Here is a 22,688-nt window from a genome sequence, read left to right as displayed (position 1 = left end):
GTTAAAAGCACAGAGTAAAGTGCCCTTCCTACACGCTCAGAGCCTTGGCTGCCCGAGTCTACCCCACAGCAGCCAGCAGCCCCAGTCTGAAGCTCAGCTCCCCTCCAAGCAGGCTGAAGCCCCATGCTTGCTGCCATCATCCTCTGGTGCTGCACAGAGGAACAGGCTGCATTGCCACCTAATGGGATGTGCTGGGAAAGCCCTGTGCATCCTACTGGAAACCAGTAAGCCCAGCATACTGGAGGCTCTGCAAGAGGTGGAGATGCTTACCTAACTCCCCTGCACCAGCAGAGAACATCTGGTCAGGACGTCCCTGGCACAGTAACATAAAACAGTGCAGGGGGCACCAGTCAAAGAGGATGGGAGGATGTGAGCAGGTTTGCGTACTCAGAGCTGCGCCAGCAAACACCAGCGTGAGGCAAGCGCCTGTGACCCAGCAGTATCGCAACCCAGATCTGAGCACACAGGCAAAAGGTTTATTGGGTATCAAAGTCATTTTCCCTTCACTGCCTCCACGGCTCGTAAAAGCTCCTGCCAGCTGAGCATGTTTAATATTAAGCTCTTTGAGGGAGCGGATACATTGTCCAGTCAAACATGCCTCCTTGCCAAAACGCTGCACGCAGACACCGATGGGAAAAAACAGACATGCAGGGACTCCAGCAGCAGATGTTGAGTCCATGGAGTGACCAGGAGAAAGGGGAGGCGGCTGTGCCACAAAAGCACGGGACCATTCAGGCAGACTGATGCACTGTCTGCTGCAATCCCAGATTTGCTGCATGGCTCCAGGCTACTCACTCAGTCCACCTCCGTCTCTCCATGCCCAAGAAAACCAATCCCACAGGAGGCTGGGAAGCTGCCGTCCCGCTGAGCTCCTCGCTGGGAGATGCAGCAAGCCAGCCGTGTCTCACAGCAAAGAGCCGCCAAAACGTTTCCTGGGAAGAGCCCACACCGCTCGCCTTCAACAGCCTTACTGCGTGAAGGAGCCTGGGGGCGGAGAGCCTGCCTCCCACTAGAGACCTGCACTGGAAATGGCAGGGCTGTGCCTCACCTGATCTCACCGGCCCCAAGGGAACCAGAAGCTTACGTGGGAGCAGCCCTGGGACTCGCCAACCTGACCTTGCTTTGCAGCGGGAAAACTCAAGGCTAACCACGGGTCTGAAGCCACCGACAGGGTTTGGGAGCTGCTCTTCTCAAAGATGCGCAGTGGTATGCGCAGGTCGTCCGAGAGCTGTCAGCCATGCCAGCACGTGCAAGGAAGCCGTACCTACAAAACTGCATACGCAGTCCTCTGCTCTGCTGCTCTCCATCACAACCTGGAGAGCAACATGGCACCGACCTGTCCCAAAACAGCCATGACCTTTCTCTGTCCATGTGGAACTGCTAGGAGCAGCAAGGATCCCATCTCTTGAATTAATATACTGGACAAAGTCACTTGAAAGCGATGCTTGAGTTGAATGCCCTGCCAGAAGGGTCTGCTCATCTCCCTAGTCCGGCCCAGGGACTAGTGGCTGGTCTGTACCACCAGCTTCACTCTGCTTTAGCTCCTCGCCTCCCTCCTGTTCTGTCCAGCTGCAGTATCCCCTTCTCACTCGTGCTCAGAACAAGCACCCCAGAGAGAAACCAGCAGGGATTTGTGAGACCTCTCAGACTGTGCTGTCTTTGGCTTCCCATTCTCATTGAAGGTACAGCCCCTGCTACACCAGCCTGACTTCCTGGACCTTTTCAGCTGGCATGACAAGCCTGGCTCATCCACCCCACCTCCCAGACAGGGGAACAGGCAGAGTGGAGCATGGTTTTGGCCATGGTCCTACCACACACAACACAGGCCAGAAGTCCAAAACCCACCTAAAACGGGCTCCAGTCCTGCACCTCACTTCACCCTGTCCTACCGTGGTGAAGTCGGGCCTCAGCCAACACTCTGAAAGATGCTGTAACTGCTGATCACCTGGCAAGACCTTTCTTGCTCCCAGTTCCCAGCAATGACCCCAGCACCAGGCAGCTCTTTCAGAACAGAAGATCAAAACCATATCTAAGTATCAACACTAAACCTCAAAGGAAAACAGACCGGTTGAATAGCTGTGGCTTTAAGGGTTGCAATCAGGACTTTATTCTGAGAGTAGGACACTGCTTCTGCAGCAGCCAGGGCTTTTAGGAAGGCAGAGCCAGGACAGACAGACTCCACGCTCCTGTCTCAGCCACTGAGGACAACAGGAGTCTGAGTTTTACTCGTGTCCAAAGACAAAAACAGTAAAAGATTTTGTCAAGTTCCTCCTTTCTTCCTCTCTCAGAGGCTCGCGTCTCCCCTGTAAACAGAAAGCAGAACCCGAAAGCAGCAAATGGAATCTGTCACAACGGCAAATCCCGCCCTGCTCAGCAGTGGCTCCCACCAATTTCTGAACACTCTCACCTCTTACGGGATGATAAAAATCAACCTTGTCTCCCAAAATTCCCAGCGATGACAGCAGACACCAGCAAACAGGCACAGCCTGGGCACCAGGGTAAGCCATGCCAGGGCTGGACGGGTGACGTCTACTGTAACTGTTTTGTTGAATTTTTTGCATGCATTGACTCCTTTTACACAACAGAAACTCTACTGTGAACTTTGTACATAAGAATTTGATGCCCAAAAAGAAATAAGCTTCCACACAAAGCAGCAATCTGTTTCAACCAGCATTCTTGTCAGCAAGAAGAGGAACCAGAAAAGAGCAAATCTGTGCATCAGTGGCTCAAAAAAAATCACACTTACATCCCATTTCTTGGAATGTACAGTGGCATTGCTGTGCTATTCTGGCACCATAATGCAGCACAGTCCTGTCCCCCCAAAGAGCTGCTTCCCCACTTTCTGCCAGAGCCACACGAGCACTGAAAGGAGGATGCCTGCAGCAACGAGATAAGAAACCCAGAGAAACGAAAATCCTTGCTCTGCCACAACTTTTACCCCACAGCTGGGAGGAGTATGCTCCCATCTGGCTTGTCTGTAACCCCACGCCCAGCCAGACCCACCAGTCATCCTTCCTTGGCCGCACACTCACGTTTCTCCGCCTTACGCCTGTGTGGAGACACAGAGTTGATGGCTGGGAACGCTCTCCTCCAGGTGCAGCAGCCCACAGGCCAACCAGAGGACGCAGCCTTTATCCCTCACGCGGCACCACTGTCTGGGATCGTGTCTCCAGGCCATGCTCCATGAACCTCCATCTCCACGAGCAGGTGGAGGAATGAGGTGTGGCGTCTGCCTCTCCTGGAGCAAACTGCAGCAGCTGCCACGGATTTCAATGCCCGGCTATCTTTGAAGACTCTCAGTACCCATTAGGCTAATTGAGCAAAGTTTTCTCAAGCACGTAAACTTTAGCTATCATTCGTACCTGCAGTTTTTGCTTGGAAGGGTGGAGAACACTGGCAGGAATCAAACAGTCAGGAGTGGTCCCATCAGATAGAGGCAGCTAGGCTGGGCTCCTGCACCTGCAGAGCAATTACACAGCACCGGCAGACAATGCACTTGTTTTGATCTTGCTGGGAGTACAAACTTGGCAAATAAAGGTTTATAGCTGGGAATCGGAGCGGAACCTGCAAATTTCATACCATCCTGGCACCTTCAATGCTCATGCGATGACGCTATCTGACCAGCAGCTACGTAAAGAATGCTGCCCTCTTATCAGGGTCAGAAGGGTCAAAGCAAATTAAGTCCTCCTCACTGAATGACTGCAAGGGGAAATAGTTTCCCTTCCTCATGAAAGCTCTCTAGCATGAGCTCTTTCCTGTAGCATGATGGATATCTCCAACCCACGATGCCAAAACTGGAGCAAAGCAGTCTCCTGCGTGGCCAAGGCTTTGTTCATCACTGCAGCAAGACTGAGACACGGCACCCTCTCACCAGCGCAGCACAAAGTCCCACAAGCTGGGACTGCAGAACTGCACCTCTCTGACAGGGAAAGCTAGCCCCTACCTCCCTTCAGCCCCGAGGAACGCACCAGAGAACACCATTTTGAATGCCTAGCCCACCTTTCAACCAGTGTTTTGTAAAACACTCATTTCACACGTGAGCTAACAGGGTCACGGGAAGCAACGCTGTCAGATGGGCTGTTTTGACCAACACAGATGGGAGCTCCCAGGTCCACGCACCTCCGAGAAGCTCGCCCAATATCACATGCAAGTCACCAGAAGGCCAAGAACACATGGAAGAGTCAATCCTTTTCATCGACCTCTGAACCTCCTTCTCTTCCAAGACCTCCTTGAATGACAACGGCTTTTGAGGTTGTCCATAAATTCTCAGCTTACACTAAACGTGAGCAGGCAGATTTCTGGAGAGCAGCCTGTCAGGTTACGGTGTACCATCCCACCTCCCCTCTGCTCTGGTTGCTTCCATTAACTTCTGCACAAATGATTCGTTTTTGCCCCGTCTTTTGTAAACAGCATTGGAAGCCAGCTGGAATTTGCTGTGCACCTAGATTACACTTGCTCAGCAAGCTCTTCCACAGAAGGGATTCATTTCAATCTCTGCCTGTGGTGGGGGCACAGCAACACACATCCTCTTCTTCACTGAAGCACCAGACGCTCTTTCCTTTCACAGAACCGAAGCAGCACGGTTAATATCTAAACCTCACTGCTATGAAAGAAGTTACATCTTGAAGGAGGAAGGGGAAGACGAAACTCACTGCATCTCTTAATCGTAGCCCTGGGCCAAACGTCACCGCTGAAGGGCGCAAGGTGGGTAGGGGCAGGTGAGGAGTCAGTACCTCAAGGTGAAGTGCAAAGCACGAGGCGACTCAGACACTGGCAGGTATCTTCAGCAGAGAGGCTGACCTTGTCACACTCCGGACGGTTTCAGCTGTCCCCCAGCTGACCAGGAAGGTATTAATGGACACACTGGGAAAGCACAAACACTCCCCAGTCAACCACAGCAAAGGCCAGAGGGGGATGGTAAAGAAACCAAATCTGAACTGTGGTAAGCCGAGTTTTTAGAGTGGGGCAGGTGCTGGCATGAAATCACAGGGCTCTTGAGGCTGAGAGGCAATCTCCACAACCTCATCTGAGGCCGCAGCCTATCAAGCATCCATTTTGGTGGCAGGACCCATTCCCACCCACCTCCTCTTTCCTTTCACCCCTGCTGTGCAACTGAAAAGTGAACCCAAGGGGGAGTTAGTCACTGGACTCACGGACTGACCAGCTGCAGCCATCGGGGAAGACGGGGGTTCTGCCCGTAAAACGCGGCCGATGGCTGTAAGTGAAACACCACCGTTCTCAGAGAATCTGCCTTTGGAAACCAGGCAGAATCAAGCACAGGACACGACAGGCAAGAGGCAAACTTCCCCGTGCATCAACACAGGCAATGGGAACTCGGGATAAGAGGACAGACTGCAGATGGTATCACATGTGCACCTACACAGAAGCGTGGAGAGGACTTGAGCCATTTTATCCTTTCCAATCTAATAAAGAATTGGAGATGGATTCATCCAACTGGCACACCATAGTCTTCAAAAGCCAAAATCTTTACAGCTGGTTTGTGAAGAGATGTTTTTTTGAGGTGTTGGAGTGGGAAGGAGGGAAGAGAAAAACACAGCTAACGCTCCTTTCTACAGCAAGGGAAGAGAAAGTTATAAACAAAATCTGTGAAGGAAATAAATAGTTTTACTTTTCAAGCAGAGTTAAAACCAGGATTAAAAAAAAAAAAGTATGCTCAACATGCATTTTGTCATACCACACTGCTTGCCAGACAAGCCAACATCGCTCCTCCTGACTGGAATGAAACTCCTTTACATGCGAAGCTCGGCTCTCAGAGGGAAGACTCTTAGAAATGCTCTGCACCGCCCTGTGCCCCACCACGGCAAAGCTGAACACAACAGCTTCCCCAGCACTATGCACAGCACAAAATGCCCTTCTAGCAGATCTGACACCAGGTTGCGTGCACATCGCCAAGTGAATTACAGCACCTGGAAAACACAGCAAATACTGAGATGGAGGATACCTGTAAAAACAGATCTGGACTACTCCAAAGGGAACCTAAAGCCACAGCAGATGTTCTTTTCATCTCCACATTCATTGCTCACTGCTGCAAGATGGTATTCAGGATGGTAAAGAAAAGCTAACGCTAATTGCTCAGGATCTCATTGCACAGAAGAAGAAAACAGCAGCTCAGGCTGGCAGGCCCTCAGGCATGAGAGCCCTAGGAGACACCTTCCCGGGGGAGACACGGGATAAGGAAGCACGTGGCTGAGCCTCAACACGCATAGGTCCAGTGTCCCCATAACCAGCCTCTGGAAGGTGAAAAAAACCACACAAAGATCTTGCAACGGTTCAAAAAACGCACAGCCTCGCAGGACCAACTGCACCAGTTCCACTGTGTTCCACACAAGTCCAAGGCACAGCGCCGGCCTTGCATCCAGAGCTGGCTCGTCACTGCGAAGCCACCAGCTGTATCAGCGCAGGGTGGCACAGCGGCACCGAAGCAGAGTCAGTCCTTTTGCAACCCAAGATGAAACTCTAAAGCCATAAAACATGGAAAAAAAGGGGTAAGAGGTCAGTAAGAAGAGCCACACTTCTATCCCACTGCTCACTGATTTCAATATCTAACCAGGCCCCCAAGGCTCTTGTTAAAGGAGTCTTTCCGTACTGGTTTTGATACGGGACGGGCCACGGGCAAGACCTGGATGCTTAATTAAAAGGCATCGCCCTGAACACTGGAATGCCTGGCAGCACTCTTCCTCAGTGATTGAAGTAGTTAGCCCCTTGCTGGAAACGCAGAATTACTGCAGACTAAATCTGGACAGCATTGCTTGAACCAGTGCCAAGGTGCCTCATTTGTGTGACTAACTAATACCAAATTAATAATTTCTTTAAAAAGAGCTGCAACTTGGACATTCAGGGACTTGCAGAAATAATAATTATGTTTATCTTTCAGAACCCAAACATTTTGATCTATAGCGCCCATTCAAAGGGTGCTATATGAGTACAGCTATGAATACAGCTGCTGGAAATTATTTTGATTTTTTTTATATATATATACTTTTAAGCACAGATATTTTGCTGTTTATATTGAGATCACCACTTATTTCTTTCTCTCAATGAAATTTTTTATGCTTGCCTGCTTTGATGCTGATGTCCAGTAAGAGGCTTTCAGAACACGATGCACGTGTGTTTTTTTAGCACGACCACTCTTCTAATGAAATTAATAAAACACCACGCATGACAGAGCAAGAAATAAACTTTGTGAGAGTCAGGAGGATACAGGTTTAATTTCTCTTGATTCAGCAAAACAACAGTAATCCTGTATAATAATATGCCACAGTCTTGATGAAGAGAAAGTTCAGCATCGATCTTAAGTCTGCCCCCGCAATACCAGATCACTTTGCTGTCACACGCTGACTGTCCAACATCCAAAGACAAAGCACCCTGAACTCAGCAGGGAAAAACAAACCATAACAAAATTATTTCCCTTCTAGGAGTCTATTTTCTTATGCTGTAGCTGGAAGATGAACCAGCATTTCTTCGCGTCACACAACTGAAGTGGAGCAGGCATACTGAACTGGGCTGCTTCTTCACTCAAGTCCCGCGGTCCGTCGCCGTTAGGGCTCCAAAGGCAGGCAGATCTTACTTCAGCCAGATCCACTTGTCACCAACATCAGCATTGTAGCCTTGCCTAAAATTGCGACCAGGAAGCTAGAGAAAGTAGAAAGTTCAGTCAGAAATATTTCTCTTTTCAATCTTCACAGAAAATTTTAGATTCTTTATGAAGTGCCTTCTGGTATCTGAAGAAGCGCAATGTGAAATGTTTTTTTACAACATAATGATTAGCACTTGTAGAAAAACCAGTCCCTCTGAAAAATTTGAGCTGTGCAGCTGGAGCAGGGGGGGGCCCACAAAAACCACTATGCCTTAATATATAAAAAAACCTAGGCCAATACATCAACAGCACAACAGCATATTCCACCTGGATTCATCCAACTCTTCTCCCCAACACACCCCTGTGCCCAGTTTTAGGAAGAAATGGCCCATCTAACTACAGCACGTAGCAGAGGAATTGAATCAGTCCGTAGAATCTCATGCCAAACTAGGCACACATTATTAAATACGTGAAATAATTCATGCATGAAATACTGAGTTAATTACTCCATTAAACTGAATCACTCAAATGAAATTGCATATTTAGCCTTCAAGAGCTGAACTTAACTTCATTAAAGCAAAAGCAATATCTGCCTGTCTTCACAAGCAAAGTCACAAACACTACTCGCTGGAAAAACTGAAGTTTCTCAAACCCCATACCCAAATTTCACTGCTACCCTGGGAGCTCAGCAACATCCTTCACATGCTGCCTCAACCTCGCTGACCTTTCAGGCTGCAGCTCTTCTGCACAGCCTCTTAATGCTGCCAGGAGTGGCCTCTGCCCAGGCAGCTCCAACGTGCAGGCTGGCCCGACCGACCCTTCTGTACCTGTGGTTCCCAAAGCGGGGCTGGGGAAACCGCAGAGCTGCCCCACAAAGTCACCGCTCTGCACGGTTCATTGCACATTGTTGTACCCGAGACAGCAGAGGGCTGGGGACTGCAGCAGGAAGCCTTTTCCTACCGACAGCATCTCAAGGGCTTGGGCTGGTTGTACAGGTCACAAGAGGATCATGCGAGGAGCGGTTGAAGCCTACCGAACCAAGAAATGAGTTGCAGAGGGAAAGGTTGGATGGACTGGAAAGCTGGCAGAGGGACATCAGACGTAGTAGGAAAGCTGGAGGGTCTGCATCTTCACCAGGAAGGGAAAGCAAATCATCACAGAGTTGAGAGCAAATGGAAGCGAACATCAGTAGCCTAAACAGTCTTGCCTTTTGGGAGTTCAAGGACTTGTGCGTAGAACCTAGAGCTGAGGTCTGTGTTAGGTCTGACAGTTAGGTCTGTGGAAGGATGTGGAAGACTGAAGCACACAACCCCCTTCCTGGCAGTCCATCTAGCCAGCCCAGATGTCCCACACCTAAAGCCTCACATGAGGGTTCAGGAGGAAGAGAACCTGCAGAGCTGTGCACTGGGACGCAAAGCCAAGGTTGGTCCCCTCAGCCGCTGTGCAACCACACTGCAAACCCACTCAGGCAGCGTTACAGACACAAAAATTCAGCGGCCAAGCCAACCTACCTTCAGCTTTGAAGATTTAAAGAGCACAGGCGAGGAAAGCACTCCTCCAGGCGAAGGAGGCTGCATTGGGTCAGCAAAAGCCACAGTTATGGGACAGAAGACTCACCGCAACAAGCGTGCCCACAACGCTGTCATCAAATGGTCTCCTACCAACTTCTTTTGCAAAAGCAACACAGATTTTTAGTGCCGTTTCAGCCCTCAGAAACACAAACCAGGCCCTGTACTTGCTAGATAACTAAGCCACAGGAACAAAACCTGCCAGCGACAGGATCAGTGCATAAAGTAGCTGCTTTGGCAATGACTCTGAACTGAGTCTCGGGTGTTAAAGCAGTGACCATGACCTGAAATGCCAGAGATGGTTAGGTCCTAGAGCCAAAGGCACAGTCTGTCTCCAGAACCTCTCTTCCTATCTCCAGGAATGAATGAGAGCCAGAACACGGCATTCATCTTTGAGATACAATACTGGAATCAAGAAGCAAACCATCATGAAAAATCAAATGAGTTTTGTGAGAAAGCCTGAAGCAAGCAAAGATGCTATAATAAAACCCTTCCTTTAAAAATAAGCTATCCGCTGGCAGCCTTTACAAATAATTAAGCACAGATCATCTGCTCATCTCCACAAAAACAGTGGCTTCACACAGGACCCCTGACTTGTCCTGATGATTTTTCCTTTCAAAAAAACCAGTAAGAGTATCCTGTTTGAGAGAGCTGCCCCTGCAGAGAGAAGCAAGACCCAGTCTTAATGATATCCACACTCAGGTCACAAAAGCAGCTATTTAATTCAGGATGAAGCCTGCTGTTTTGAGGAAGAGGAGAATTTCTTTTTCTTTATATTTGAAGGTCAGAAAATAAGGCAGATCTTTCCCTAAAACATCAAGCTAACTGAAGACTTCTGCCTCCTTCGTGAGACACTCTCGATCCTGCTTTGTCACAAGCCATTACAAGCCATTTGTGATCAGTTTTTTTAAGGTTTTTCACTTAAAGTTGTCTTTCATGTCTTGTCTAAATAACAGAAGAAAACGTGCAGTCCTCTTAAGAGTTACTCCTGCTGAGCAAAGAGGAGATGTGAGATTAAAATAAATGATTACTATCTCTGCCCCGCAAGTTTACAGTGGTGAGCTAGGGAGGGCATCAGACCTGCTGTGACCAGCCTGTATCTATCAATTCTAGCACAAAACCAGCGCTCCCTGGTCCTCTCCAGGCAGCACATAATTGGCCCTTTGATACTTCAAGAGATTCCCAGCTAACTAGATTATTAAAGCAACAGGAGCTCTCTGGGAAAATACGAGAGTTTACAGTTTCATTTCTGGGTAAATCTGCCCTCTTTAAAAGATACAATATCAATCCCAACAGAATTCAAGTTCATTGTCCAAAACAAATTCCCCATGTGCCTTTGGTTAGAGCCATGCAACACATCAAAGCAAATTTTCTAATAAGTATTCATCCATACTCCATCATTCACAGCGTGCCTTGGCAAAAGCAGTTGACTTCTGGGATACTCTACAGCTATCAAAATAGCCAAAAAGAAAAAAAAAAAAAAAAAGAGGAAGGCACAGTAAACAAATCTTGTATTACGTAGCAAGCGAAATGATGTGACTTTATGTTCTGTGCACCATCTGCACCAGGTACAGGTAACACAGACAGCTTCCCAAGAACAGGCTCTTCAAAGCTCACATTTTACAGCTGTGACCGTAATAAAAAAGCTGCACAACTGGGAACAAGGTAGGTCTCCCCTAGAGGGGAGGAACCTGGTGATCTTTTAGCACTTATTGAGCATTTGGAAAAATACTGGAACAGGAGTCACTCCTCTTCTTGCGGTCTTCTGCCTCCCCTCCAGCTTCTCATATGGCCACCTCCCACCAGAACAAGCGTTTGCGCAATGTCATGAGGAGCCCGGATTAAAAGAGCTGAACGAAAAGAACGGCAGCGACATTGCACAGTGAGGCTGAATGAACCGAACAGCGCGATGCCAACAAGAAGAGGTCCTGCAGCAGCCAGCCTCTCATCTCTCTGCTGCACAGCCCAAGCCACAAGCTCCATGAATCCCCTCGCCCCATGAGAAGCTGTTCACTCCTTCTGGCTGGGTTCGTTTCCAGCGACTCTGCAAGCTCAGCCAGACAAACACCACTGCAAAGAAGAGCAGTGGGAGCACCAGGGAAGATCTGGGTATGCAGGGTAGGTGGTAGGACGTGGGGGTTTTTTGGTTTTTTTTTTTGGTGATAACAAATGGTTAAGTTGGTGCTTTAAACTGCACCCAGCTAAAATTCCCAGCCCATTTTGCCCAGGGCTGCTTAGCCAGCGCAAGGGCAGGGATGGGAACAAGCGACCAGCCCTGAGGCTGCTGGTGTGGCAGCCAGCAGAGGTAAACCATCCAGCCTAGAAAAGAAACGATGGAAGGCAGATAAGACAAAGCTCTGCAAAACTTGCCAGTAACTGGAAGAACACAAACAGGGACTGAATATTCACCATCTCTTCCAGTAAAAGATATAGGTGCTGTCAAATTAAGCCAATGGCTTGAAGGACTCCTTGCTGAAGGATACTGCTGATCCAAAATTTAGAGGGTCTCGATAGGAAACCAGGCAAGTACTTGGAAGTGATTTGCATCTCCCACGAGACCTGTGCATTACGAGTAAGTCTGAGTCAGAACTCTAATGCAAATCACTAGGGCCACATCATTTGCAAGTGGCTGGCACATTCACAGGACCACTCCGTGCTTGTTACCTTCAAATCACACTTGGTAAGACCAAAGAGAAGGTGTGACTTAATGGCCACATTAAACATAACAGCAGTGCATCCTATTACACATTTCCACAGGCAAGTAAAAGGAGTAGCATACAGGGTCAAATAAATCTCCTCAAACCCTCCTAGGTCCTTCACTGACATCCACCCAAAGAGACCTACGGAGCCACCAGCAGCTTTGTCCACCACCAAGAGGCAGAGAAACAGGTTGACCATCACACCAAAGCTGACCCATCTTTCCCACAAAAAGTAAGAAAAGCCACGTTGTTATCACAGCAGCCACCTAGACACAGGCTTTGCAACATGAGAATTAAGTCTCTGCCCTCAGGAGCTCACAACTGAAGCAGCACTGAATGAGGAAACGGGAACAGAGACCCCACCAGACAAACCCAAGGGCTCACACACATCCCTGCGGCAGGAGGTAAACATGAGCTCCTGCAAGGTCACTGCCGAGTAACAGATTTTTCCACTCTGTGGAACAGATGAGGCAGAGAATCAAGTCTTAGTCTGCCACATTACACTGTCCAGAAGTTAAAGTTGGCAGCAAGAACTCTCTCAAGAAGTACGCGATAAAATCTACCACACAGAGCATGAAACTAATGAAATGAGTTGTACCCAACAGTAGAGGCAGCTCAAAAGAATGAAACTGCTCAACTTTAAAAGAGCATCAGTAAAAAGATGAAAACAAGATCATCTCATCAGTTAAATTAAGAACTCTGCCACAGAAGTGTCTGTCAAAACTATAAACATGATAAAAAGCCCTATAAAGTGGTAGAGGCTGCAGAGCAGCAAACAGCTCCAGCCAGCTGTTTGCTATATACCGTGGCTGCGTTTCACGGCTCCTCCAAATCCTTTCAAACCAGACCTGTACAGGTAGAGCCCTGGAGAGTTTTAACAACCTGAAAAGGCCTACATCCATCAGTCTGGAGTATGTCTTGTTTTCCAACATTTCGGGAACAAAAGAATTACCATTTTTTCTCCTTCTATTCCTGTGCTGCTTTCTCATAGAATCCTAGAACGGTTTGAGTTGGAAGGGAACTTCAAAGCCCACCCAGTCCAACCCCCCTGCAAGGAGCAGGGACATCTCCAGCCAGATCAGGTTGCTCAGAGCCCCGGCCAACCTGGCCTGGAACGTTTCCAGGGATGGGAATGGGCTTCACAGCTAAAACAGACCTATAAACAGCACGTTTTGAGCAGTGCTGATCAAAAAGCACTTAAAAACAGTCAGCACTCTGCAAGCGTGGACTCATTCATCAATATCCAAACCTTTTCATTTAGTGGCTCTTTATAACAAGCACGTTCCATTACTGCTGCTAGCAAAGACTCCTGCTTTTCCCAGTAGAAATCCTGACTTCCTGAAGTTTATTGCCAGTCTGCGTTGTCGGCACACTGCTATAATTTGAGAGAATCTAGGAACACATAGCTTGATACACTGTCTGTATTCTGGAAGTGGTTTGTTCCTATATTCTAGAGAGAAAAAATTCTTTACTCAAATAAAATGTTTAATGCTGCTAACATTCATTATCACCCATGTAACAAGAGTATACAATCGCAGATTCACATACAAAATCATATATACCTGATTACTCGAAAGCTTTACTGAACTGAGGTTAAAACAATTCCAGTTTGCCAAAGTTGTTCAAGGAATGTTGTCTTATCCTTTATTCATTCATTAAAAAAGACAGACAGGACAGTAATCTTTTGGAAAGAGAAGTGTCCATAAGGAGGACACAGTATACTACTTAAAAGTCAAAGTTTTTTTATTTCAAGCAACAAAGCTCAGTTTTTTTAAGCAGGAATCTGATTTTGCAAAAACTAATTTGACTCGTACCTTGAATAATTACAATATCATAAATGATCTAATGTATCTCTCTAGCCCTACTTTTGCAGGACGGCCAAGAATAAATAAGCAACAGCGTACAGCTAAAAATTTTGTTGCAGCTTTTTCCCCACAGTGCCTACGTGCCCTGGTGACAATTCTCCATAGCAGCAGGATAAAACATTGGGTTTTGGAGGCAAATTTGTTAGAAATGCCAGTTACCCACTACAGAGCGCAAACCTACCACAGGAAAAAGCCAAGTAACTCTACCCAAGATGGATAAAGCGTGGTACTAACTGTAGACCTGCTTTTCTAACCGGACAAGTAAAATGCAAAAAGCTTCTTGCGATAGCTTTCCTTATGTTACATGACTCAAAGCAGCAGCGAGTTTTAGCAATGCCAGTTCTACAGCAAAAGCCTAAAAGCACTTCTCAGCAGAAAAATGCTATCAGGAAACAAGGAAAATAACATACTAATGCCACCCCAACCAAAATGTGCCATCACCCCCGCACAGTTAAACACTTCAAACTGACCCCACTGCACAGTTTAAGACCCACGGAGATGTTACCCCGAGAAGCTGGAGGGAAGAAATAAAAGAGAGCATGAAATAAATCCAAGCATCCTTCTTATAGACTTGCCAAAACCTCTTCCTGATCTAGAGCATGATTTTCAATATAAGATACCACAACAAAACTGTCCTCTGAGGGTTGGATTTTTTTTTTTTTAAATTAAAGTTTCCTAGGAGATACAGAAGAGTGGAATGGGAGCAGCTCACCTGCCACTTTTCTCTACTTCGCTTAATCACTAACAAAATATCTTTATTCCAATAATTTTCCTCATAATTCCTAGGTTTTACTTATTCTTCAGGTTCTTCTACTCTTACCGATATTTAGCCAGGCAACATCTTGTTACTTTAGAAGGGGCTAAAAATATTTTTGCAGAAAAAGCAGAAAAAATAAATTTAAATTAAGCCTTTCCTAATTTATTGCGTGTCTGGTTTCATTCCTTCCTGGATTCAAGAGCACACGGGGCTGGGCATTACAGCTGTCAAACACCTCCATTAAAATAAGAATTAGGAAGGGAGACCTTGATCCTAAAAATATGAAATCTTCATCAAGCCAAGAAAAAATGGCAGGAGAGAGAAAACAGAAGATTGTATCAGAGACAGCTGCTACGGGAACAATCACAAACATGGAAAGGAAAGATATCCTAACCTGCTTACTTCTGCAAAAGCAAGAGTAGCCTGGAAGACAAATCATGGCTTACGGCAGCAGCTGCACTTTCTGCGGACGCACGGGTAATGTCCTCTGTGCATACAAACAGAATCGGTCAAAGGGTTTTTTTTCAGAAGCCTGTAGCTTTTCTTGTAACCCAAAATCTGCAGTCAAAGGCCAAGGTGTTGAAGACCTTGCCACGCAGTATCACCAGGTTAAACTTCAATGAGTTATTTTAACACAAACACTCCCTGTTGTTGATCCAGACCCTGGCTTCCTGAAACCTCAAGTATTTCTTTTGTAGTTCATGGCATTTTAAATGGGGGATTTGTGCGTAAGCCAGGAGTGCTCTGCACTTTCAGAGGAGATGAGAAAGCTAAGGAAGTCCTAACCCCTCCGTTTGCCAGCGGCCATCCTCAGCCCCCTGCAACCACAGCAGGCAAGAAGTGTCAGAGCTGCACTTCCCATGCAACTTGGGCCACATCAAACTTGGAGAAAGCCTTCCCTTAATGTTCTCCCTTTTGGGCTAGTTATGATCTCCACATTATAAACACATGTTCTTACAAAACTCTTATTTCTCGGTTGTGAGGCTGAGAGTTGACTGATGTTGCAGGCTCACCTTCCCATCACTCAAAAGCTCTCTGTGTTACAGCTGTTTTCCAGCAACTCCCTAAATAACTAACTGGAGGCAGGGCACACAGCCCACGCTTGAGGATTTCCCCTCCCAAGGTCTGGCGTTCACCTAACCCCAGTAAACCGTTCAGTTTGGCAATCTAGCATAACAAAAAAAAAAAAAAAAAAAAATCCCTCCTACGTTAGCAAGCTGAAGGGACTCAAAGACAGTTATGGGAGCTGGACTGCACCTCGCAGCAGTAGCTACGTCTTCGACAAGCTCAAGCTTTCCTCACCTCATGGTCAGAGTTCCTGTATTCCAAAAGCAGTCTTCCACCAAGGGAAAAGGGTGGGGAAAAGGAAAAGGAGAGCCTTCTCTTACTTTTCAGACATTTATTTGCTTTCCTGATGAGTTAAATATTAGGCAGAAAAAAATGACCCACTCATTTTGTCTCTGCTTAACATGGAGCTGCACCAACAAGGATGGACAAAGCAGAATCCACACTGCTGTCAAATAAACCTCTGCTTTCCTCATGTGGTAAACACGGCACACGTGCAAAGTTCACCTCACTGGAGAAAGTGACACTGCACAATTAGACTGCTGGAAGAAGGGCAATGAGAACCATCATGGAAAGGAGTCAGGATCAGCAAATAGCCACTGCATGGTGGAAAAAAAAAAAAAAACAGTAAGAAGGTAGAGAAAGGAATGGAAGCATGTGGCTCACCATTTCAATGCACGAGCAGAAGGATACTTCAGACCGGAAGATGACAACTAAAAGTGATCTAAGAAAGTCTGACACACAGGCACATGCACTCACTGGAACTGGAACTCATATTGGGATCAGAAGCATCTTTAAAGGCAGTTCAGCAGTGAGGGATAAATTCTTCAGAGAATTCATCACAAACTGTCTGCTTCAAGGGTAAGGTACATATCCCCGACTTCCTTTTTTCTAATTTTATGAGTTAGGCTAACAAAAGATACAGCATTTTGGTACGGGATTTGCCTTAGCACAAAAGGAACTTCTAGGTGCCCAGGCCCGTCTTGTCTGAAGGAGAATCTGTGTGCCCAAGCATTTGGTCATTTTAATATACACACCGGCACGTATACTTAAAGGATTCCAGCAAACTATAAAGAGGATAGGATACTCCTCCCACTGCACAATCTCACCCCTCTGGAGAAAGGATGGAAAAACAAATCGGAGAGAATGAGATGCAAGCCACCGTTTTTAGCATGCTACTGAAAATAGCCCTTTTATCCTTCAGGATTTCTTTGACGTGTGTTTAAAGATGTTGGAGCAAGCCACTGGACAGAGGAGCTGGGTTACATGAACAGGGGTCAGGGTGAGTGGGCTAGAGCAAATGTTTTCTGCTAGGGCTGATGAAATAAGAAAGGAGACTGGGTTTTAACCATTTTGCTTTCATTTGCTCTAGTGAAGGAATTCTCTACCTCGGTGCTTGAGTGAACACCAGCAAGCACCAGACTCCAGGCTCTGGAACACCTTGTGATAAGCAAGCCCACTAATTTTTTTTTTTGTATTTTTAAGCACAAAGTTCATATAAATTAAATACTGATCATTTCCTTATGATGTGCGGTGAAGGAAGAGGTGGTAAAGACTCTTAAAGTTCTCCGGCTTTGTTTTCAGAGCTAAAGACGTAGGTGATGGCTTGAATATGAATCTTAGACAGCTGCACTTAAATGTCTACAGAAGAGAGCACGCATGTAAAAGACGCCTTTTTTCACCACCCTGAGAGATTCAGCAGGACTTGCCAACAGCATTCAGGAGTGTGAAGTACATAAGCACATTATTTAAGTACACTGATTCCATTAAACAGAACCATTCGTTTTCGTCTTCTCTGCAAACACATCTGCCTAAGTGCTCCAGCTTCACAGGGCGCACATGGAGTTTGGAGTATTATCCCTAGGGATTGTGTGCGGTTGGAAGAAAGCGGAGAGATACAGCAGTTCTTAAGAGGGGGAAAAAAAAAAAAGTAGTCAAGTCTTTACTAGTCTGACAGTTCCTAAAATAATGTTGCTTCACTTAAGAATGAACATGCTTATCTCTCATCTACAGAACCCAACTAAAAGGTTACTTTCCCCTTGCCAGAAAAGCATCTTTAGAAGTTTATGAATGCCTGAACAGAACGGCTGAACCCTGCCAGATGACTTTCTGGTAAGAGAAGGAGGCAGAAAGCCACCTCCTCATATGTGAAAAGAAGGCTTACAGAAGAAATTTAGAGGATATACATTAAAAAGTGAGTTTCTAGCATTCAGAGCTGTATGTGGCTACCTCATTATTTTGCGGAAAGGCAAACATACTAAAATCTTGGACTCTGAAGAGTGTTTCCTCCTCCTCCTTCTCAGTTGCTTCTAACTAATGAATATTTTGAACAATAAACAGCTTCTGCCTGGAATTTGCAAATCCCTGAAAACCACCATTATTAGGCAGCCTGAATTGTGTGCATGCAACTCTGAAAAGCACAGCAGTTGGCTGCCTGTTGGTATGATCAAGGATTTATGACTCGTTATAGGATTGCCAAGGAAAAAATCCCCTACGCAAATCATTGTATTTATGTGGTAAACATCATTACACTAACTTTAAAAGCATGTATTTCCCACAAGGAAAAGTTAAAGTTCTGTAATTATACCATAATTAAGTCTTTACTTACAAGTCATGTGAGCCTAAAATCTTTATCTGTCTTCAAATGCAAAAGTGGTAGCACAGCTGTAACCATCCCTGCATAAACGCAGGCAAGGAAAGGGCTTGTGATTCCCTCTCCTTAGACTCAGAAATCTGGTAGCCAAGATTTATATGTCTAGAAGTTCATCTGCTTTTTCTGCCTGCACTGGTTGGTCTCACGCTGTATTACCTCTGAAGAGAAGCCCTGCCTTACAAAGACATTCGCATCTTTATTTGCTAAGCAAAGTTGTGGGGTGGGGGGAACACAGATCTTCAAAGTTTCAACATGAAGAATTTAATTATTGGGACATAAAACAGCAGGTGGGGCTGGCTTCGTACTTCTCTTTCCAGCAGCTTACGGGAAAAGTAGGGAAACTCAGCATCTTTTGTGTTGTGCACCATCCCTATAGACCACCCCCTAGCCCCAAAGGGCTACAAGTGGCTCGGCATTCAAGAGAGAGAAAGAAAGTAGCTAATATTGCCTGAATTTAACAGAAAGCTTCATGAAATGTACAACTCCTCCTTCTTCCAAAGGACATTATCACTTTCCACAGTACTTTCCTGAATCAGGGCCTAAAAGCATGCCTGCAGAAGGGAGATTATATTTTGGCAATGTTTTGTTTTTTTTTTTTGCACTGACAGCACTCAGCTTCTGCTGTCAACTAACTGGCATCAAGCAGAGCAATCCAAGAGCCCAGCTTTCCTTCCCAGGTATTCATATTCCTACTCCTAAGCATCCCTGTGCTACATCTGCAAGGCAAGTCACTATTTTTCCTGGAAGCCAGCTATTTGACAAGCCGGAGCATTCTCTGCTTCTTACCAGCACAAAGAGGAACGTGCTGTTGTACAGTTCCAGGAAAAAAAAAAAAAGGCTTTCAGAAGTATTACCCCTGGTTCTCAACACGCAGCACTTGAGGTCACATCTAGCTGTGCGTCAGGCAACCTCAATAATTCTCAGCTCCACTGCAAAGTGACATTTCAGCAAGGAAAAAGCCCCTATCATCTTTAGGAAGAAAGGCACCATCAGTACAGATGGATGTTGCATGCTGGTGACAAGGCATGCAGCAGATCCTTCTAAAATATGTGCTGCACACGCACAGACGTCTCCGGGAATGAAGGACTCCAAAAATCTTAGTCTGAGCTTGAAGTTTTGGACTTTAACATGTAAGCAATACCAAGAAGCGTGAAATCCTGACAGTAATTTCTCAGATGGACCAGGGAGTTTTCAAGCCCACCAGACAACCTCGAGGAGCACCAAGACGCTTTCTGCTGCTCTAACCTTTCGCTTTATACCCTTTTACAAGTTGGAGAGACTACATCTCAAATGAGGCAGAACAACGTGAATCCAGGAGTCTCTCCACTGCATAGCTAGCTGAGGAGGAACAAATTATGTTGAATATTCACAGGGACTTCTGAATTGCCTCTTCCAGAAGAAAACATTGGTAGTCCAGAGTTTCCAAACAAGTCCACAAACCTGTATCTTACATTTTAATTTCAGTAACAGACTGTAAACTAACAGGAACAGAAAAATGACAGTGTTTTGACTGGCAAATCACGGTTTATAACAATTTATATACATCATCCTTCCTTTGTCTTCAGTAATAGCTTGGAAAAAAAAAAAACCAAAACAAAAACCACAGTGGCAGAGAAGATTTCAACCCAACTTGAAAATATAGCATCACCTGCAACTTCAGTTCATCCAGTTGTCATCAGTTCCACAATTTCTCTAATGAGAATTTACAATACCTGGGCCTCAGGAAAACACCACATGATGCAAGATGACCCCATGCCAGCTAGATACCAAGAAGCAATAGGGGAAAGTGCTAAGTCAATTGGAAGTCATTGTCTCCAGAACCAGAAAGGCAAGCAGCTAATTAAAACATTGTGTGGGAGCCTGCATGAGGTGTACGAGAGCGCTGGGCCACAACAGATTTGGATGCATGCCCGCGTACAGAAACACGCTATTTAAAGCAAGAACAGTTTTGAAAAGTAATGTAACATTCATACCTCCTCAGCCTACTGCAGAAAAAAAAAACACCCCCTCCCTTAGCATTTTATAAGCGGTCTTCAAGTCGCCATGGGTTTCCAATTTTCTTGTTTGACTCAAAGGATTATTTTAGATTTCAGAGGTCAGAGACTAATGGGGGCAGGAGAAACAAAAACAAATGAAAACCACTTATCCTTTAGTCCACATCTCAAGATCAAAAAAGAAAATCAGCTTTCGAAACAAACCATTTGCTTCATTATTCTTCTCGTGGGGAAGTTAGAATTCAAAAAGGTGGGGATCTCAGCAAAATCCAGACCTTACTCCTAGAAACACATATACCTTTGCGTGAGACTGACATCCAGGCTGTGCACAGGACAGTTATGAACACGCTTACACCTTGGCAGGGATGGCTGCCTGGCTATCACACAACTGCTCCCCTTCCAGTTGTACTTACCGATCGATACTCGTAATAGATTTTATCATATTCAGTGCCTCCGATTGTGACTTCTGGAATGAAGCGAGGGATGGCTGCAGGATCCAGCACTCCAGCTTTGTCCTGAACACTGAGAGGAAAGAAAAAAAAGAAAAAGGAGCACTCAGTCCACATCCTGCCCCAAAGGCAGCAACAGCAATTTTGAGTTTGACTAAATACTAAAGAACTCCTTTTTTGTTAAATAACACTTCCACAGGTTTTGGCTATTTTCTGGTTATGATGAATACATAGTCCTTTCCTAGCACAACTACTGTGTGTTTTGCCCTTGTCCTTGCCTCCAGTTTGTTCCTGCTCCTGCTTCTCCATTCCCTCCCCAAGGTTCCTCCTCCCTGGAGCTGCTCTGTCATTGCTGGGAGCCTTCTCCATAAGACATCTCTAGCTTTTTGCTTTCCTACATAAGCAAGGTAAAACCAGCAGTCTTCTCGAATCCTACACACTATCCTCCTGTATTAACTTCATTTAATTGCCTTCTGTTCAATTAGCGCTCGCAAATGAACCCTCACAAGGAGTAAAGTAAGGTGCTGCTCTTCCCCAAATTCCCTTCCTAAATGGAGCAACGCTGAGGCCATCACAGGGTTTGGAAGCAGGCAGTGCCTCCAGCATCCTGCCTGGGAGTAAATAACTGGGGGAAGCACGGCATGGCAGCTGGAAGGACAGATATGAAGATCCACCAAAAAAACAGGCTGCACAGCACCTGCGCTTTCAAATACCCCCAGATTTAAAACGTCTGAGAAACTGCTAGAAAGCCACTTTCCGCATACTGGTATTATGCACAGACCAACAGTGCCACCTGTACGTATTTGGGGAAAAATACATCCATTTGCAGTGGACAGTGACCAAATTCTAAAGTCAACACTTGAAACTCTGCAAATTGTGGTGTTTTCAGTGAACTGCATTTCTTTACAAATGTGTACATACATATAAAGCATACACCCTGCGCAAAGTAAAGTTACTCATATTTAAACAACTAATTTTTTTTCCCTAAATCACAAATTTTGGGACCTTACCACACAGCATTGAACAGTTTTCAACAAGTAAACCAGTCTGCTAACGTATCCTGACATGCACACTGTAAATCATCCTACTACGGACAAAACAGTAAAGAAATACAATGATCTAGTAAAAGCTGAGACGGAAGAAGGTAGGGAGAAATGTCCTTTTACAAGACCAGGATGAACACCAAGGATGCTTCCTATAAACTACCACATTATCTACCTTTCCATACATTAAATGTATTTTTCCCATGCTGGAAGCCAGGAAAACAAGCCCTCCTTTGCCTCCTCACCAACACAGCAAGAGCTTTTTTTTTTCATGCTAGCAGGACAGCTTGGAATAACTGAGCTGGGATGGAAGAGCTTGCCCAAAACAGTGACCTGATAATGCAACTGGTTTTATTTCTGAATCCCAGTACACTTCAGGAAGAGCACTTTGGCACCTGCTAAGTCTCCCCTCTTGGGGTTCTACTGGGAAGGAATCGGCTCTAATAACCACTGCTAACTAACCTGGATCTAAAATAAACCGATGCCAGCAGAAAGCAGCCCTTCATTCCTTACGTACCGACCATCCTGCAACCGCACTTGCAACCAGTACCAACACTACGAGCTTTAATCTGCATTTTCATGGCGCAGAGAGCAGACGCGGCAAGCTAAGAATTTTGATTTGAACGGGACCACGAGCAGGCAATGTTTGAAGACGCTGCTGAGCTCAGGCTTAACAGCAGAAGCTGCGGAAGACCCACTCATCTATCAGTGAATATACATCTTCGTCTCTTCTTCCCACAGAAATGTTAGAGTCCGCTCTCTGCCAAGAAGCGGTAGATGTTCTGGACCTTACAAGTCTGTTGGAGAAAGGAAATCAAATTTTTCTGGGCATATATGAAGCATTACTTGGCACACACAAACTGAGTCCAGTGCTCAACCAGGCCGCAATTAATCCACTCCTTCGTGGATCTCAGCCAAACAGCCATTGTAGAGGACAATTCCCAGGCACAATTCATTTTAGTTAGGGGCCAAGATGGAAAACCTGCTGCTTTTAAAAC

The 22,688-nt window shown here is 45.9% G+C and overlaps 1 protein-coding gene across 1 annotated transcript in view; it reads right to left on the bottom strand.

Annotated features, from left to right (window-relative positions):
* Window positions 1–7,197: 7,197 nt before the first annotated feature.
* The window catches only part of NDUFA10 (NADH:ubiquinone oxidoreductase subunit A10), a 42,811-nt gene continuing 27,320 nt past the window's right edge, over window positions 7,198–22,688 (bottom strand). The window contains exons 9-10 of the mRNA XM_086751417.1: window positions 20,612–20,720; window positions 7,198–7,653 (exon numbers count right to left, since the gene is read on the bottom strand). Coding sequence (XP_086607543.1) covers window positions 7,585–7,653; window positions 20,612–20,720 — 178 coding nt within the window. The 3' untranslated portion in view covers window positions 7,198–7,584. The remainder of the gene's footprint in view (window positions 7,654–20,611; window positions 20,721–22,688) is intronic.

The sequence above is a fragment of the Chlamydotis macqueenii genome, chromosome 6 (genome assembly GCF_036417535.1).
Source record: "Chlamydotis macqueenii isolate bChlMac1 chromosome 6, bChlMac1.mat, whole genome shotgun sequence".
Taxonomy (NCBI): Eukaryota; Metazoa; Chordata; class Aves; order Otidiformes; family Otididae; genus Chlamydotis; species Chlamydotis macqueenii.
Note: the sequence above shows the minus strand (reverse complement) of the source record. Positions and strands in the feature narration are given on the sequence as shown.